Raw genomic sequence first — 20,865 nt, 5'->3', positions numbered from 1 at the left:
GGCATTGGTTGTGAAAGCTGTAACCTGCTGTGTGTGTATATCTTTGTCTGCGTCAGGGTCTATGAGCTCAAAAGTCTCTCGTTGTGAGCAGGTGTCTCTGGACAAGAAAGCTGGGCCTTTAAACCAGTTGGTGTCTTTCAACACAGCTGCTGGCACTGAGTGGGTCCCATGGTCTGCAGGGTTGTGTTCTGTGCTGACAAAGTGCCACTGTTCAGGGCTTGTGGACCTCCTGATGCGGGCAACTCTTTTGGCTACGTATACATAAAATCTTCTACTTGTGTTGTGAATGTAGCCCAAAACAATCCGACTGTCAGTGTAGAGTGTGGTCTTGTGGATGTCTATGTCCAGTTCATCAATGATCAAGTCTGCCATTTCAGTGGCCAAAACAGCAGCACAAAGTTCCAGTCGTGGAATGGTGTGAGGAGGGTGTGGGGCCAGCTTTGACTTGCCCATGAGGAATCCAATGTAACTGTTTCCCTCCATGTCCGTTGCTTTGAGGTAGGCCACTGCTGATATGGCCATAGTGGATGCATCAGAGAAGACACAGAGTTCTCTGTGTCTTGCGGAGTGCAGAGAAATGGGCACATAGGCTCTGTTTATCTGAAGCTGTTCAAGATCACAGAGTGAGTCAGTCCACAGTCTCCACTGTTCTTCCTTCGGCGCTGGTACAGGATCATCCCATTCAGCTTGTTCGGTAGACAGCTCTCTGACCAAAGCCTTCCCTTGGATAGTTACAGGCGACACGTATCCCAGGGGATCATAAAGGCCATTAACAGTAGACAAGATTCCCCTTCTAGTGAATGGCTTCCGTTCTCTGGAAACATGGAAGGTGAAAGTGTCAGACTGTAGGTTCCAGATAAGACCTAGACTCCGTTGTAGTGGCAAGGGGTCTACGGTTAACTCCAAATCCACTAGGTATTTGGCCCTCTCTTCAGGGGGAAAGGCATCCATCACAGCCCGGCTGTTGGATACTATTTTGTGTAACTTGATGCTTGACTCTGCTAACATTTCCTTCTTTTCAGGACCGAGATGGCTTCACCTTCAGTGGGAAAAGAGGAAAGCCCATCATCAACGTAGAAGTTCCTCATGATGAATTCTTTAGCTTCAGCACCATGTTCTTTCTTACCATGCAGGGCTGCTTTTCTCAGGCCATATATGGCTACTGCAGGGGAGGGAGAATTTCCAAACACATGCACTTTCATGTGATACCACAAAAATCTCAGAAAATCATGATGTTCTTCCTGGACGATGAAGCAATAATACATCTGTTGAATATCAGCTGTCACGGCTATGGGCTCTTTGCGGAAACGCATGAGGACCCCCATTAAGGTATTGTTCATGTCAGGCCCTCGTAGAAGAACAACGTTGAGGGAAAGGCCCTCGTGTTTGGCGCTAGAGTCAAACACCACACAGATCTGGTCTTTTTTTTGTTGGTGATAGACACTGAAGACCAGTAAGTACCAGCGTTCTTATTGTGGTGTCAGCACTGAAGCAGGCTCTGCTTGGTCTGCGTCAAACATAGCTTGCATAAATTTGAAGAAATGTTCCTTCATGCCTTGTTTCTTTACCAGCATACGGCACAGGGACGTGAGACGATTGATGGCGTGTTGTATGTTGTTGGGTAGACGGGGCCTGTTTGGCCTGAAGGGCAGAGGTGCTACCCAACAGTTTGCTTCATCCAAGTAAGCCTCTCTTTCCATGAGGTCAAGGAAAAGCTCATCTTCAATAGGCATGCCAAGCCTGTCATCATGCTGTGTTTTTTGAAACATTTCTGCTCAGGCTGTCTACCTCGTTACTGTGACTGAATGCAGAGACACTTGGGAAGCTGTGAGGAGGCTCAAGGCCTCCAATCTTTTCTTTTACGACTAAGCTGCTGGTGCATGGGCTGAGAATGGAGTGGCGCCCACACAACAGCGCACTGGTTCTGAAGACGCTGACACCGGTTGTCCTGTGAGTTCATCCCAGGCACACGTCTCCGATAATCACCCATCCAGGTGCACAAGGTTTGTCACTGTTACACTCCTTGCACTGCACAGACTTGTCACAGTCTTTGGCCACATGAGTAGATGATGCACAGCACTTGAAACAGATGTGTTTTTCCTTCAGATATGCTTTTCTTTCATCCAGTGTTTTGTTTCTGAAGCCGCAACACTTTCTTAGTGGATGTGGCTTGTTATGTAAAGGGCACTGTTTGTCAGGATTATCAGGTTGGGTTGCTGTGGTGCCGCCACTGTCGTTGCTGTCAGCTGAGACTTCAGTCTTTTTTACAGCTACTGATGTTCTCACCTGATTACTGGTTAGGCTACTCTTTTCTGTCTTGGCTACGCACCATGATCCTGTTATGCTGGCGAAGCTGGGGTCATTGCGTGTTTTTGCTTGTTCACAGATGAAGTTTACGAAGACTGAGAATGGTGGGTATGGAATCCTGTGTTGTTCTTTGTAACGTGATCCAACAGTAATCCACTTTTCTTGTAGGGTGTGCAGGAGTTTCTGGACTATGGGACTGACTCTGCGGGAGGTGTTAAGATATGAGAGGCCAGGTAAGTATCCATCTGTCCTAGCTGCTTCGAGCTCCATGAGAATGTCTCCAAGTTCCATTAGCTTGTGATTATCCCTGACTGAGATTTTGGGGAAATCTTCAACCTTTTTGAGAAGGGCGTTCTCAATCACCTCCGGTGAGCTGTAAACATCTTCCAGTCTCTGCCACAACATCCTGAGTCCTGAAGGTGAATTGTGAATGTGTACTGCTCTGATTCTTTTAGCTTGCTTGGACGATGATGGCCCAAGCCATTTGCACAGCAGATCGAGTTCCTCTCTAGAAGAGAGCTTTTAGTCATCATCAACTAAGCCGAGGACAGATGTCTTCCAGGCCCAATAGTTCTCCGGCTTGTCATCAAACTTTAGCAGGCCTGAACTCACTAACTCACATCGCATCAGGTACTTTCCTAGGTCAGTTGTAGCTGCTGCACTGAATGGGCTGGTGTTGTACATAGGGAATGAATGTGTTTGATATGGCTGGGGAGGCCTGTATTCATTGTTGATATGGTTAATGTTATGGGAGAATTCCCTGTAGCTGTATGGTCTGTTCTGTGCAGTGCTAGTGTGCTGTTGTGAAGTCCAGGTGGCTTGTCCTTGTGACGAGTGATGTGGGGCTAATTCAGTAAACTCATGATCACTGATTTCACTTGATGGCATACCACTCTGATTCCTGCAGCTCTAAACACCATTGTCCATGGTAGGCTGGCGCACTGGTGAATGTGAGGTCATAGGTGGTTTTACATCAGGAGGCGAGGCTGTGAATGAGTTTAATGTGTTGGCTGTTACACTCTGATAGAACTGGCGACCCGGCTGTTGAACAGGCACCTGCACTGCAGCATTTTCACCATGTAGTTCAGCTGGGGTCTGAGGCAGCATGCTGTTTTTTCTCTGCTGAGGTGGGCTCATTTGTTCATATTCTTCGGCAGCTGCCTCTAGTATTTCAGCTTTTGCTTGCACAGCTGCAGCCGCTTTTTCCATTCTCAATTCATGCAAGTTAGCTTGAATTATAGCTTGCTGCTTTAACATCTCTGCTTCTTGTTTAGCGAACGCCAGCTCTGCACGTGTAGCTTCGGCTTTAGCACGTGCTTTCAAGGCGAGAGAGCTAGCTACAGAAAGTTTGCTGGTTCGTGAGCAGCTGGATATTTGTGATCACGTTTCCAGTTCCTCAAAATCCACATCTTTTTTGTTCTGTGTCAGTTCTGTCTCATTGCTTGAGTTCGTTTTCTACTCACAGGTTGGAGGATCGATGGCCGTTGGAAAATATTTGCCTTTTTACTATTCTGCCCCTGCTCGTGTGTGTGTGTGGCTACAAGCTCGACAGATAGACAACAGGTTTCCCAAGAAAAGCCGGACGCCGAAATTCTCCTCAAAGCTTTACTTAAGACTCACTGTAAAACTGTAAAGCAGACATACAAAATATGTCTTAGTTACATTTGTTTCCTAAGTGCATTTACATGACACTGTACATTAAAATGAATAGAACCCAAAACATTAGCTATTAGCTAACTACTATGGAAAAAACCATATAGATGCTAGTGGTTAGCATTTACAAATTACTCAAGAGATTTAGAACTTATTTTCATCCATTAACCAAGGTTTAAATCAGAGATAGTCTAAGTATAAAGTTATACAGCAACTGAACATAAAAACACTCACAGGCAAATGTTTTCCTGGCCATATAGACCTTTTCAAATGAATATTCATGAGTCCAGGAAGTGACGTAGATGTTCCTAAGACGCTTCCGCTTGGTGGTAAACAGCGCTCAGAACAACAGCGATTGAGCACAACTGCTTCGATTCTTTTGCGCTAGTTCAGTTGTGATTTATTGACAGTATGTCTAAATTTAAGTTAGGACCATGTTGTTCGGTTGGCGGATGTTCCCTCAGGCCAGGTACAAACTTGCTTTCAGAAATTAAGGTGAACAGATTTCCAAAAGAACGCACAGCGAAACGCTTGGATTGCTGCTATAAATAGAGACGGCTGGATACCCACCATCAACTCTTATAATAAATGTAATATATATTATTTCATAATAAAATATTGTAAACAAATGTACTCAGTTGAACGCTGTTCTTATGGTGTCTTGTCCCTGACGTTTAGCTTAAGTGTATTAAAATACGCAGGCACTTAATATTTGTATTAATAGAACAAAATAAACATAAACTAACATAAGCCTTAAAAAGTTTACATTTTCCTTAGAATACGATGTAAAAGCCATAACTTTATAGGACTATATTTTGGGGAAATGTCACTATATGGAATTATATTAACTAGGGCTGTCGAAGTTAACGCGATAATAACGCATTAACGCGATCTCAATTTAACGCGATTAAAAAAAATAGTGCCGTTAACGCAAATTCTATTTGGCCCTGCGAGTCATCCGTAGTTTATGTTGAGACTTGACCGTGCACGGCATCTCTCATTAAGACAGCGTTTCTCAAATAGAGAATAGCATCGAGAGTAGCATCGTAGCACTTGCTTAATAAAGAAATAAATACACGGTATATTCACAAGTTGTCGGGAGCAGAACACTTTTATTACTTTTTCTGTTATGGTACCGAATAGCGGACAGCTAGAGTCGTTAGCCAAGCATGCTATTCCATGAACTATGGAAGCCCCAAAGGGTCAAAACACACTCACTTAGTGTAGAAACGTCCATCAAACCATTGTCACGATACAAGCACAGAAAAGTCTGTTACAATAACTACGCCTTATCCCACCTAAAGCACCGCTGATCTACAATGTTTGCTGATGGAGAAATTTTAACCTACAATCTGACATATATACGAAGTCGAGGGTCTCTGCTGGATAGTATTACTGCCTAGTATGTGAGTGAATAAAACTCCCTTACAGTTTTCTCTTGTCCCAGCAGTTTTTAACATAAGTACATTTAGCATAAAATGTGTTCACCATTTTAATTGTAACATTTCACTTAAAAATCCTTGTTTTCTATAACATTTACACAGATTTTTTTTAATGCGATTAATCGCGATTAACTATATGAAATTCTGAGATTAATCGCGATTCAAAATTTTAATCGTTTGACAGCCCTAATATTAACAGCTTAATTAGCTGTATTAATTAGCTTAGCTTAATTAGTAAATGACACGCAGACCTGTAAAGAAACATGGTTCTACTTTTGTAATACAAAAAGTAAACATACTATTTATGAATACATTGTGCTTACTGTAAAATATTGTATTTCCAGTTAGGCTATAAAAAATCGTTTTAACATTAGCTAATATGTTCTAATTCAGATGATAAGTAATTCACTGTGGTTTGTCATATTTTTATCATATTAAATTGGCTCTTAGCTCAACAGACACAAAAGGGGAGATGACACAATAATTATTTTAATAATTAATTGTATGTGTCCAAACTGCGGTATGCTTTCACTGCCTCTCTGGTGTAAACACACTCCGTTTCAACAGGGTAGTGATACACGTCTGGGTCTGTTACCTCAGGGAAACGTTTTAGGTCAGCAGAAAAACACTGACTTCTTAAATTCTCCTCAAAAGGGGCTGGTAAAGATACTTGATGATCTATCATTCATTTCTGCTTATATCGCGTTTGTTTCGCGTTCAGGAGACTCGCAAAGTACGAGCTCGTCATGTTGACAGCTGGATGGATGTTTAAAAATGGCGCTACCGGAAAAGCGAAAGGAACAGACATGCGCAGTAGCGTTGTTATTGTTTACCCTCATTGAAACGGTCTATAATGCAGAGCAAGAAAACCACAACTGATCAGTCTCCTCATACAGTCCAAAACTACCCACGGGAACAGTGAAGGTACAAATGAACGCTACTGTGATAAATCCTGACCACTAGGGGTCTCCCTTGCCCAATGTAAATAACAGAACATCACAAATAGTTTAACCTAAAGATTTATACTTTTATTATTACTATTTACTTATTAATGTTTACTGTGTAATTAATGACCTATTAATTACAGAGTATAATTCATTCATGGTTAACCATTTCTCCCCAACACTCACTATATTTGATATTTTTATATTTTAGCTTGTTTGGTACAATCTGATCAGTCACACTTGTGTCTAAGTGCTGATAAATGACCAAAGCGGCTCCAAAACTGTGAGCATCATTTCTGTAAAATGTGAATGCGCTGGTGTTTTTTGAGATTACTCTGTCTATTAAAACTCTTTCCACACTGTGAGCACTGATACAGTTTCTCTCCAGTGTGAATGCGCTTCTGTGTTTTGAGATCACTATGTGTATTAAAACTCTTTCCACACTGTGAGCACTGATATGGTTTCTCTTCAGTGTGAATGCGCTGGTGTATTTTAGGCTCACTCTGTATTAAAACTCTTTCCACATTGTGAGCACTGACACGGTTTCTCTCTAGTGTGAATGTGCTGGTGTTCTTTGAGATACTCCTGTCTGTTAAAACTCATTCCACACTGTGAGCACTGATATGGTTTCTCACCAGTGTGAATGAGCTGATGTATTTTAAGCTCACTCTTTGTATTAAAACTCTTTCCACATTGTGAGCACTGATACGGTTTCTCTCTAGTGTGAATGCGCTGGTGTATTTTAAGCTCACTCTTTGTATTAAAACTCTTTCCACACTGTGAGCACTGATATGGTTTCTCTCCAGTGTGAATGCGCTGGTGTATTTTAAGCTCACTCTTTGTATTAAAACTCTTTCCACATTGTGAGCACTGATACGGTTTCTCTCCAGTGTGAATGCGCGGGTGTATTTTGAGATGACTGTGTATTAAAACTCTTTCCACACTGTGAGCACTGATATGGTCTCTCCAGTGTGAATGCGCTGGTGTATTTTAAGCTCACTCTTCTTATTAAAACTCTTTCCAAACTGTGAACACTGATACGGTTTCTCTCTAGTGTGAATGCGCTGGTGTCTTTTCAGAACACTTTGATGATTAAAACTCTTCCCACACTGTAAGCACTGATATGGTTTTTCTCCAGTGTGAATGCGCTGGTGTATTTTGAGATAACTCTGTATTTTAAAACTCTTTTCACACTGTGAGCACTGATACGGTTTCTCTCCAGTGTGAATGCGCTGATGTATTTTAAGCTCACTCTTTGTATTAAAACTCTTTCCACACTGTGAGCACTGATACGGTTTCTCTCCAGTGTGAATGCGCTGGTGTATTTTGAGATGACTCTGTGTATTAAAACTCTTTCCACACTGTGAACACTGATACAGTTTCTCTCCAGTGTGAATGCGCTGGTGTATTTTGAGATGACACTGTGTATTAAACCTCTTTCCACACTGTGAGCACTGATACGGTTTCTCTCCAGTGTGAATGCGCTGGTGGATTTTAAGCTCACTCTTTGTATTAAAACTCTTTCCACACTGTGAGCACTGATACGGTTTCTCTCCAGTGTGAATGCGCTGGTGTATTTTGAGATGACTCAGTCTATTAAAACTCTTTCCACACTGTGAGCACTGATACGGTTTCTCTCCAGTGTGAATGCGCTGGTGGATTTTGAGACTAGACTGTGTATAAAAACTATTTCCACACTGTGAGCACTGGTAGGGTTTCTCTCCAGTGTGAAAGCGCTGGTGTATCATGAGCACACTCTTTGTAATAAAACTCTTTCCACACTGTGAGCAGGAATACGGTTTCTCTCCAGTGTGAATGCGCTGGTGTATATTGAGAGAACTCTGTTGATTATAACTCTTCCCACACTGTGAGCACTGATATGGTTTCTCTCCAGTGTGAATGCGCTGGTGTCTTTTGAGAGCACCCGGGAACCTGAAGCTCTTCCCACACTGTGAGCAGACGTTTCCTTCTTCCTGTGTGGGACTGAGAGAGGTGTTAATGCTGACAGTACCAGAGGACGTTTGCTGATTACTGGAGCTTCTAGTGGGCGTCAGATCCTCGTCAGTCTTAATCTTCACCAGAGTCTCATATTTATCATGGTTGCAGCTCTTGATGTGATTGTGGAGCTGATTTTGGGTTGTAGAGGAACGTGGACACGAGAAGCAGCAGGAATCCTTGTTCAGTTCTGAAGCAGAAAATAATCAAATACATTTATAACATTATAAATAATCAAATACATTTATAACATTATAAATAATCATATACATTTATAACATTATAATCAAATACATTTATAACATTATAAATAATCAAATACATTTATAACATTATAAATAATCAAATACATTTATAACATAAATAATCAAATACATTTATAACATTATAAATCATCAAATACATTTATAACATTATAAATAATAATATACATTTATAACATTATAAATCATCAAATACATTTACAACATTATAAATAATAAATACATTTATAACATTATAAATAATCAAATACATTTATAACATTATAAATAATAAATACATTTATAACATTATAAATAATCATATACATTTATAACATTATAAATAATCAAATACATTTATAACATTATAAATAATCAAATACATTTATACCATTATAAATAATAAATACATTTGTAACATTATAAAAAATCAAATACATTTATAACATTATAAATAATCAAATACATTTATAACATTATAAATAATCAAATACATTTATAACATTATAAATAATCACATACATTTATAACATTATAAATAATCACATACATTTATGACATTATAAATAATAAATACATTTAAAACATTATAATCAAATACATTTATAACATTATAAATAATCAAACACATTTATAACATTATAAATAATCAAATACATTTATAACATTATAAATAATCAAATACATTTATAACATTATAAATAATCACATACATTTATGACATTATAAATAATAAATACATTTAAAACATTATAATCAAATACATTTATAACATTATAAATAATCAAATACATTTATATCATTATAAATAATCAAATACATTTATAACATTATAAATAATCAAATACATTTATAACATTATAAATAATCAAATACATTTATACCATTATAAATAATAAATACATTTATAACATTATAAAAAATCAAATACATTTATAACATTATAAATAATCAAATACATTTATATTATAAATAATTAAATACATTTATAACATTATAAATAATCAAATACATTTATAACATTATAAATAATCAAATACATTTATAACATTATAAATAATCAAATACATTTATAACATTATAAATAATCAAATACATTTATAACATAAATAATCAAATACATTTATAACATTATAAATAATAATATACATTTATAACATTATAAATAATCAAATACATTTATAACATTATAAATAATCAAATACATTTATAACATTATAAATAATCAAATACATTTATAACATTATAAATAATCAAATACATTTACAACATTATAAATAATAAATACATTTATAACATTATAAATAATCAAATACATTTATAACATTATAAATAATCAAATACATTTATAACATTATAAATCATCAAATACATTTACAACATTATAAATAATAAATACATTTATAACATTATAAATAATCAAATACATTTATAACATTATAAATAATAAATACATTTATAACATTATAAATAATCATATACATTTATAACATTATAAATAATCATATACATTTATAACACTATAAATAATCAAATACATTTATAACATTATAAATAATCATATACATTTATAACATTATAAATAATCAAATACATTTATAACATTATAAATAATCAAATACATTTATACCATTATAAATAATAAATACATTTATAACATTATAAAAAATCTAATACATTTATAACATTATAAATAATCAAATACATTTATAACATTATAAATAATCACATACATTTATAACATTATAAATAATCACATACATTTATGACATTATAAATAATAAATACATTTAAAACATTATAATCAAATACATTTATAACATTATAAATAATCAAACACATTTATAACATTATAAATAATCAAATACATTTATAACATTATAAATAATCAAATACATTTATAACATTATAAATAATCACATACATTTATGACATTATAAATAATAAATACATTTAAAACATTATAATCAAATACATTTATAACATTATAAATAATCAAATACATTTATATCATTATAAATAATCAAATACATTTATAACATTATAAATAATCAAATACATTTATAACATTATAAATAATCAAATACATTTATACCATTATAAATAATAAATACATTTATAACATTATAAAAAATCAAATACATTTATAACATTATAAATAATCAAATACATTTATATTATAAATAATTAAATACATTTATAACATTATAAATAATCAAATACATTTATAACATTATAAATAATCAAATACATTTATAACATTATAAATAATCAAATACATTTATAACATTATAAATAATCAAATACATTTATAACATAAATAATCAAATACATTTATAACATTATAAATAATAATATACATTTATAACATTATAAATAATCAAATACATTTATAACATTATAAATAATCAAATACATTTATAACATTATAAATAATAAATACATTTATAACATTATAAATAATCATATACATTTATAACATTATAAATAATCATATACATTTATAACACTATAAATAATCAAATACATTTATAACATTATAAATAATCATATACATTTATAACATTATAAATAATCAAATACATTTATAACATTATAAATAATCAAATACATTTATACCATTATAAATAATAAATACATTTATAACATTATAAAAAATCTAATACATTTATAACATTATAAATAATCAAATACATTTATAACATTATAAATAATCAAATACATTTATAACATTATAAATAATCAAATACATTTATAACATTATAAATAATCACATACATTTATGACATTATAAATAATAAATACATTTAAAACATTATAATCAAATACATTTATAACATTATAAATAATCAAATACATTTATATCATTATAAATAATCAAATACATTTATAACATTATAAATAATCAAATACATTTATAACATTATAAATAATCAAATACATTTATACCATTATAAATAATAAATACATTTATAACATTATAAAAAATCAAATACATTTATAACATTATAAATAATCAAATACATTTATATTATAAATAATTAAATACATTTATAACATTATAAATAATCAAATACATTTATAACATTATAAATAATCAAATACATTTATATTATAAATAATTAAATACATTTATAACATTATAAATAATCAAATACATTTATAACATAAATAATCAAATACATTTATAACATTATAAATAATAATATACATTTATAACATTATAAATAATCAAATACATTTATAACATTATAAATAATCAAATACATTTATAACATTATAAATAATAAATACATTTATAACATTATAAATAATCATATACATTTATAACATTATACATAATCAAATACATTTATAACATTATAAATAATCAAATACATTTATAACATTATAAATAATAAATACATTTATAACATTATAAATAATCATATACATTTATAACACTATAAATAATCAAATACATTTATAACATTATAAATAATCATATACATTTATAACATTATAAATAATCAAATACATTTATAACATTATAAATAATCAAATACATTTATACCATTATAAATAATAAATACATTTATAACATTATAAAAAATCTAATACATTTATAACATTATAAATAATCAAATACATTTATAACATTATAAATAATCAAATACATTTATAACATTATAAATAATCACATACATTTATAACATTATAAATAATCACATACATTTATGACATTATAAATAATAAATACATTTAAAACATTATAATCAAATACATTTATAACATTATAAATAATATAAATAATCAAATACATTTATAACATTATAAATAATCAAATACATTTATAACATTATAAATAATAATATACATTTATAACATTATAAATAATCAAATACATTTATAACATTATAAATAATCAAATACATTTATAACATTATAAATAATCAAATACATTTATAACATTATAAATAATAAATACTGTTAGTAAATGTTAAACTGAGATCTGATGCTAAAGTCCTGTAACGTGATTCATCCTGCATTCATCATTTCCTGCTCACACTGATCTGCATGAGCACAATACAAGCTTTCACTGTATGATGCTTCATCCCAGGTTCCTCTGATTCTATTCAATCCAAATCTTATTTTACTCAAGATAAAAAATATCTTACTGAGTTCATCTTTATCTTCAGGTTCTTCCTTCTTCACAGGCTTCATCTGGAAACCTCCACACTGTTGGTCCTCTGGGGTGAGGTGTTCCTCAGAGGTGACGTGTTCCACAGGGATTAAAGATCCTTCACCTGAAATTCATCAATATGTGAAGAAGAAACTCAACAACTGGAGGAAACTGAAGGTTGTGGGTTTAGTTACCACAAATAAATACTACTTAGATTTAATCCAGACTGGAAGTATCAGCACTTCTACACAGGACAGTACGGTACAGTACAGGTTCTAATCCCACTATCCACATTCTCTTATTAGTTCTACTATACTAACCACACTGTACTGTACTAACATTGCAAATTGCTCCACATTTACTTACAGAAGTAACTTCCATCTTCTTCCTCCTCCTTCTTTATTAGTTTCTCTTGGAATCCTTCATTTTGTAGATCTATGGGGGTGACGTGTCCCTCTTCTGCTGAATGCATTATTAAAAGATCTGACAGGCAGACGGACAGATAGACAAATGTACTTTATTCCTTATTAAAGAGAAATCCAGGAAAATTCTTTCAGACTGTTTTAACTGTTTATTTTTAATGCTGTGAGGCTGTAAACAGAGTGAAAATGTTGAAACTATTGTGGGACTGAGCAGCATCAGACAGAAAAGACTTCTAATAGAACTTTTTGGGTTGGTTTCACAGACAGGGATTAAGTCTAGTCCTAGACTACACAGCATTTTGAATGGAGATTCTCTATTTAAAGCTAAATGTAGTCCTGGACTATAAGCCTTAATCCCTGTCTGGGAAACAAGCCTTTGAGTTTGGTGGAAGTGGTTTTGTGTCCCAAAGTGAAATGATTAAGTCTGATGTTCTTTACATCTAGTTTCTCATCCACTCCCAATAACAGTGCTGTACTAATACTTTTAACTTTTACTATAAACCTGTAAAACAACCTGTAAACAAAGCTACAAGAACTCGCTGTTTCTATCAAACATTAAAAACTGTAAACAAAGCTGAACATGTGACGCGTTTATATCAAAATGTGAGATTTAATAATGAAGAAACTCTAAATCCGTTACAATCCACTGATTCATCGGTTCAATTAATCGGTTCATCAGTACTGAATCATGTGTGGTGCTAACAGTTAGCGGAGCAGCTAATAGTTTGTGTGTTTAAATAAAACTGGAGTTAAAGCTCCTCAAATCCTCACAGTGATGTTTTATTATGAACTCTAGTTTTATTATTAATTAGAATGTGGTTATAATTAAATATAAGGGTTATAATTAAATACATATTTTACTTACAGATGAGGCTCTACAGTACAAACACAGCAGCTTCTTGTTCTTCTTATGATGTTTAATGGCGGTTGGCAGAACAACTTAAGACGCACCAGCGTCACCAACTGGACTGGAGTTGAACAGCAGCTTAGCAGTAAAACATCTCCATTAGCCCTGTATCTCTCAGCTACAGTGTTGGGGGGAACGCGGTACAGTCACGTGATTACTTTTTATCTGTAACGAAGTCATGTAACGCGTTACAGTTACATATTTGTAATGACATTACAGTTACTGTGATGAGAGATAACTCGTTCCCAAACGAACCGATTCTATTGAACGACTCTTGAAATGAACTAAAGGAACCGAGTCGCTCCTCTAGTATAAGAACAAATAATTAAGGAATAAACTCGTTTAATGATGTTAAATCTGATTGGTTCATGGCGTGTATGTTTTAAAGCAGAAACAAACACAGGCACATCTCTGCACAAGAGAGGATTTTTCTGAAACTAAATAAATAAACTAAATAAATGGAATTTGTTTGTAGATGTGATTCTAGTATACAGTATTTGTTTGGGTTTAGGATGTAACGTGAAAGTAAAGTAATGAGGAACGAGATTACATTTTCCAGGATGTAATGAGTAAAGTAATCCCATTACAATTTTAGTTAAGTAATGAGTAATGAGTGATGGATTACTTTTTTGAGTAACTACCCCAACACTGCTCAGGTAGCTTTAGAGAGGACTACTAAGAAAGGTCTAAGAAACCTTGAGAGGAACCAGACTCAGCAGGGACCTCCATCCTCCCTGTGTGGCCTAGAGGATAATTTAAATAAATAAAATGTACACAAATCATACATACACAAACCTAACCTAAACAATTTTAAGCTCTTAATTACTTATTTATTTATTTTAGTTTCAAAACAACACGAAGCTGGCAAGAAAAATAAAAGTAAGAGAGAGGGATGGGAGACCGCCTGGGAATACCAGGTGCTGGAAGCTTATATCCACACACACCCACCTTCACTCCAAACCTCCTGTTACACACTGACCCAGCAGCTTTTTCTTCATCAAAGCTAATGTCCAAGGCAGTTAAACAGAGTTATTATTATTTATTTATTGTAATATTTACACTATAATTTCCTGTAGTACGAGCGGGATGGGTAAGTGTAGCATCTCTCCTATAAAAATAAAATATTTCTTTAAATGAAAAGACATGTGAAACAGTTCAGGATGAGACATAAAAAGTAGATGTGTATTATTTAAAACTAAACTGATTGGTTACCTTCAAATAATTGTGCATCATGTGTTCCTGATTTACATTCAGTGTTAACTAGAAAAAGACCCACCGTGACCTTGACCAGGTGCTAAAAATAAAAACCTTACGCTCTCTCTCTCTCTCCTTTAGTTCAGCAGAAGTGAAACTGATCTGATCCTGTTCTGTTCTCTCTCTCTCTCTCTCTCTCTCTCTCTCTCTCTCTCTCTCTCTCTCTCTCTCCTTTAGTTCAGCAGAAGTGAAACTGATCTGATCCTGTTCTGTTCTCTCTCTCTCTCTCTCTCTCTCTCTCTCTCTCTCTCTCTCTCTCCTTTAGTTCAGCAGAAGTGAAACTGATCTGATCCTGTTCTGTTCTCTCTCTCTCTCTCTCTCTCTCTCCTTTAGTTCAGCAGAAGTGAAACTGATCTGATGCTGTTCTGTTCGAGTGCGGATCTGTTCCGTGTCTGTGTTTGTAGTTTTGTTGATAATTGAAGTTGATGAACGCAGGTGAGTTTATACATTTCCACACTTCTGTACATTACTGTGTATTGTTACTTTATGTAGTTCAGATTGTTGATTTGATTTAAACACACTTGTTTTGAACAGAACACTCACGAACTAAACCAGGAAGTCTTGGACATTCGCCTGACATTCGAGTTTCTTTCGGCTCGTTCTCGGCTAATAAACATCCAAAAATGAGTGAAACTGCATTAACTGATTCTGCAGTAAACAAGGAACAAACTACAATCAAATATGTTTTAAACGTTTTTTCTGTAAATGTTTATTTTCTGTTATTGTGTAAATGTGAGATTCATCTGCGTTGAAATGATAAGGAAGTGCTAAGGGAGCGTCTACAAAGTGCATGAAGCCGAGGTGTAGTTATTACCCAGTGGCATTTACCATTCAATACAACTGTATAAAGTCCTACAGTATGGGTACAGTAACAATATATAGTGTCAACAATTCTAAAAACAATCATTTTAATATAATAAACGATGCAATAGTTACCTAGTGACATGTACCACCCACTACACTTAAATTACAGAAACAAACACTACAGTATGGGCACAGTAATAAAGAATTAAAAGTAAAAAAAAACCAATTTTCTCATATAACCAAGGATGTAGTATTTAACTAGTCACTTGTACTAGTTACTACAACCACATTATAAAAGTCTTACAGCATGGGTACAGTAACGTACCATAAAATGTACTACAGTAAAGGTACAGTAATAATAAAATATAGAAGATTAACAAAAATTAAGAAACGCAAGTTTTGACAAGATAAGGGTTGTAGTAGTTAACTAGTCACCTGTACTAATTACTACATGTACAGTATATATACTATATATATATAAATATATATAATTAAATTATTTGTAAATATTTTTCACATATTTTTAGTTTTAGCTTTTTCAGTTTTTCTGACTTTTTTATTATTATTGTTATACATTGTACTTTTTATTGTCTATTTTTTGTACTGAGTGCTTTGCTATCCCTTCGCTGCTGCAACACTGTGAATTTTCCCACTGTGGGACTAATAAAGGATTATCTTATCTTATATACTGTATATATATATAGCATTTAGCAGATGCTTTTATCCAAAGTGACTTACACAATGAGCTGAACACAATGAGTAATTGAGGGTTAAGGGCCTTGCTGAGGGACCCCAACAGTGGCAACTTGGTGGTGGCGAGGCTTGAACCGGCAACCTTCTGTTTACTAGTCCAGTACCTTAACCACTGAGCTATCACTGCTATATATAATATATATGTTATAATATATATAAGTAGCTGTATCAACATCTGCATGTAATCAATAACTGACTGTCAAATCAAATGTCTGTTTATTTATTAGGATTATAACGTCATGTTTTACACTTGGTTTACATTAATGACAGAAACGGTAGTTACTCATTACACAAGATTCATCAGGTCACAAGTTTATATCGAAAACAGTCATGGACAATTCAGTGTCTCCAATTCACCTCACTTGCATGTCTTTGGACTGTGGGAGAAAGCCGGAGCACTGGAGGAAACCCATGCGGACACAGGGAGAACATGCAAACTCCACACAGAGAGGACCCGGACCTCCCCACCTTATCAAACCTTTCTCTTATCAAATTAAGAGAAAATAAAAATAAATTGTGCTCCAGTGGGAAGTAAGAACAGAAATGAGTCTCTCCATCACGGATTAAATGCTGTATTTTCACTATACATGTTTCTTTTTGGAGAGCGCCATTTGTCTCCTGTCTCACTCGTCTTTTTCTCAATTTTTTCCTGCACAGTCGTGTGTTTCTCTACCTTCGTTTTTTCTACGTTCGCTATCTTTCTTTTTCTTTCCACCATCTTTTCACATGTAACTCGCCTCTAACTCTCTCCTCTGTCTGCACTGTAGAGTCGCAGTGTTTACCGGCTGGAATGCACAGACTTGATTGGCTGAGTGGTGTCACGTGATTGGTCTGTGCATTTTTCTCATCCGCTAAACCGCTACCGTAAAGACTACAAAAGCTGCGCCGGTTAAAATAGAAGCGCTCCGTCAGGTTTCAAATAACTTTCTGTTTTGCCTGTAGGTCCGGGTCCGTATGGGACAGCTTCTGGGTCCGGATCCGGACCGCGGTCCGCCTGTTAGTGACCTCTGCAATAGATAATCAAAAATCTTTAAAAATTAACAATAATCGAGAAACATAAACATGAACATAACGCTCACAAACTAAACCAGGAAGTCTGAACTGCTGTAAATAACTTGCTGTGTTTACTGATGTTTCTGTTTACGTGTAGAAAAATGGCAGAGTCTAAAATTTCAGTAACTCAGGACGAGTTCAGCTGTTCAGTCTGTCTGGAAACACTGAAGGATCCAGTAACTACATCATGTGGACACAGTTTCTGTATGGTGTGTATTAATAACTGCTGGGATCAGGAGGATGATAAGGGAACATACAGCTGTCCACAGTGTAGACAAACCTTCACTCCAAGACCTGCTGTGAGGAGAAACACAATTCTGGCTGGAGTTGTGGAGAAACTAAGGAAAACTGAATTTCAAGCTCCACATCCTGGTCACTGTTCTGCTGGACCTGAAGATGTGGAGTGTGATTCCTGCACTGGGAAAAAATACAAAGCAGTTAAATCCTGTCTGGTGTGTTTGGCCTCTTTCTGTGAAACTCACCTTCAGCCTCATTATCAAATTCCTTCTTATAAGAAGCACAAGCTGGTTAAAGCTTCCAGACGACTCCAGGATCAGATCTGCTCTCAGCATGATAAACTGCTGGAGGTTTACTGTTGTACTGATCAGCAGTGTATCTGTGTGATGTGTACCATGGATGATCATAATGGACATGATACAATATCAGCTGCAGCAGAAAGAACTGAGAAACAGGTAAAAATATTATACAGCTCTCTTTAACAAGTAACAACTCATTAGCATTTACACTGACATTGTTTATGTGGTGCTCGTACACAATACAAGTAAATCCTGAATTGTTATTCTGTGTAGAAGCAGCTGCTGGAGATCCAGAGAAAATTCCAGGAGAAAATCCAGAAGAGAGAGAAGGAACTTTGTGAGCTGATAAACGCTGTGGAGTCTCACAAGGTAAGTTTTATAAACAAAAAGCTCTTAGGATCAGTCCGACTCTCCTCCATTAAACCAATTTCCATTAAAAATGAGATATTTTAGATCTCAGGTAACTTTGCAATTTAGTAGTAAATCTTTAAATTCTGCCTGGTTAGTTGGTGATTGATGCAGTACAGCAATTCTGAGGTTGTGCTAATAATTATAAGGGTGATAAGATCAGATTAGGACTTTGACTGGGCCACCCAAAAGGATTATTGATTGTTGCTTTGGATCAAGATGCTTAAACATAAATGACTGTATAAGATTTCTGCTAAAGACTTGAGAAGATCACTACATTGAATTTCCCAGTCCTGGCCAGGCTGCTGTTTCCTGATACTCAAAAGAACTTCTGTAACAGTATGCTACCACCAGCACACTTTACAGTATATATGGTGGTTTTAGGTTTTATTAGATTTCATCCACACATATAATTTTGAATTAAGGACATACAGGAGCAGGTGTGTTGTATCGAAAATCTGTGAGGAAATATAACATGCTGATAAATGCAGTAAAAACTAAAGTGATGATGAACACTGAAGAAGTGCTGGAGTTTAAGGTGGAAGGTAGAAGACTGGAACTTTCTTATATTTGGGAAATAGAGTATCAAATATTGCATCATGTGGACATGATGATGGTAACATTTTCAATGGTATAAAAAAATCAAGCCATTTAGCACCATCACCAAGCTATGAGTGATGAAAGTCTTAGTCTGTCCAGTAGCTACATATGAATGTGAAAGATGGACAAATATCTTAGTGAGAAACGTTTCCTCTTTCTGAATCTTCTAACAGTGTTCTGCACAGACAGCAGTGAAGAACATTGAGAGGATCTGTACTGAACTAATCAACTCAATTAACAGAAGATGCTCTGAGCTAAAAGATCTGATCAGAGATCGAGAGACAGCAGAAGTAAGTCAAGCTGAAAAACTCCTGAAACAGGTGGAGCAGCATATTGTAGAGCTGAAGAGGAAAGATGCTGAACTGGAACAGCTTTCACACACAGAGGATTCCGTCCATTTCCTCCAGGTAACAGCACTAAAAATAATTATATTATTGCTGCACCAATTAATAAAATACAGCAGTACCTTGTAACTTGACGTCCCCTAAACTCAAAATCTTTGAAACCTGATGCCTTTTATTGAGAAATTTGTTCCCTTAAACTCGATTATTGTTAGAATTCATTCAAACATGTTTGGGAGAATCAGAAATGCAACAGAAAACCAGTCACAAGCAAAGCATCCTCTCCTGTCCTCCCAGAGGTCTCCTTTTTATAGGCGTCTCTCCCTGGTGGTAGCTTTGTGCATCTTCCACAAATCTGTAACATAGAGAAAACCCCACTACACAAAACACATTATGACCCATAAAGTCATAACACTCTGGGTTCTGAGAAATCGTCCATCATTTGTGATTCATCATCTTGTTGTTTCTCTGTGAACATTATCTGTCTGGATGTAGAATTTTCAGTCTCTCTCGGCTCCTGCTGGATCTGCAGAATCAGCCGCCATCACAATCAGTCCTTTCCTCTCATTTGATGATGTTACAAAGTCTGTATCTCAGCTGAGAGAGAAAGTAGAAGAATTCTGGAAAGATCAGTGTGAGAAGATACCAGATGAAGGTGAGTGAAGGATCATCATTCATTTACTTATTAACCCAGTACTGGTCATGGTCACAGTGAGTCCAGGGTTAAATGAAATACACTCACACTGTAGTTTCTCAGACTTAAAGTCACTTTAGACAAACACTGGGAGAACATGTCAAACTTATTACTGGCTGTACCTGCGACACTTTCTAGTGCAGATATTTATTTACTGTGATAAGTGATTGTACTGTTACTCTCTCTGCAGTGAAGAAAGTCCGGATTACTTCACCTCCTGAACCTGAAATCAGAAAAGATTTTCTACAATGTAAGTTTCTTCCAAACACACAAACATACACAGTGCAGTGAAAAAGTATTTGCATCCCCCAGTTATCTGTATTTTTATATATTTGTCACGTTACTAGT

General features: G+C 34.5%; 1 protein-coding gene and 1 pseudogene across 1 annotated transcript in view; one reads left to right on the top strand and one right to left on the bottom strand.

Annotated features, from left to right (window-relative positions):
- Positions 1 to 6,760: 6,760 nt before the first annotated feature.
- The window catches only part of LOC134326242 (zinc finger protein 658B-like), a 126,583-nt pseudogene continuing 112,478 nt past the window's right edge, over positions 6,761 to 20,865 (bottom strand).
- LOC134326776 (tripartite motif-containing protein 16-like) overlaps positions 17,974 to 20,865 on the top strand; it is a 38,475-nt gene continuing 35,583 nt past the window's right edge. The window contains exons 1-5 of the mRNA XM_063008930.1: positions 17,974 to 18,630; positions 18,748 to 18,843; positions 19,656 to 19,889; positions 20,319 to 20,478; positions 20,708 to 20,767. Coding sequence (XP_062865000.1) covers positions 18,016 to 18,630; positions 18,748 to 18,843; positions 19,656 to 19,889; positions 20,319 to 20,478; positions 20,708 to 20,767 — 1,165 coding nt within the window. The 5' untranslated portion in view covers positions 17,974 to 18,015. The remainder of the gene's footprint in view (positions 18,631 to 18,747; positions 18,844 to 19,655; positions 19,890 to 20,318; positions 20,479 to 20,707; positions 20,768 to 20,865) is intronic.

The sequence above is a fragment of the Trichomycterus rosablanca genome, chromosome 14, assembly GCF_030014385.1.
Source record: "Trichomycterus rosablanca isolate fTriRos1 chromosome 14, fTriRos1.hap1, whole genome shotgun sequence".
Taxonomy (NCBI): domain Eukaryota; kingdom Metazoa; phylum Chordata; class Actinopteri; order Siluriformes; family Trichomycteridae; genus Trichomycterus; species Trichomycterus rosablanca.
The sequence above is the reverse complement of the archived record's forward strand: the minus strand, read 5'-3'. Positions and strand labels throughout refer to the sequence as shown.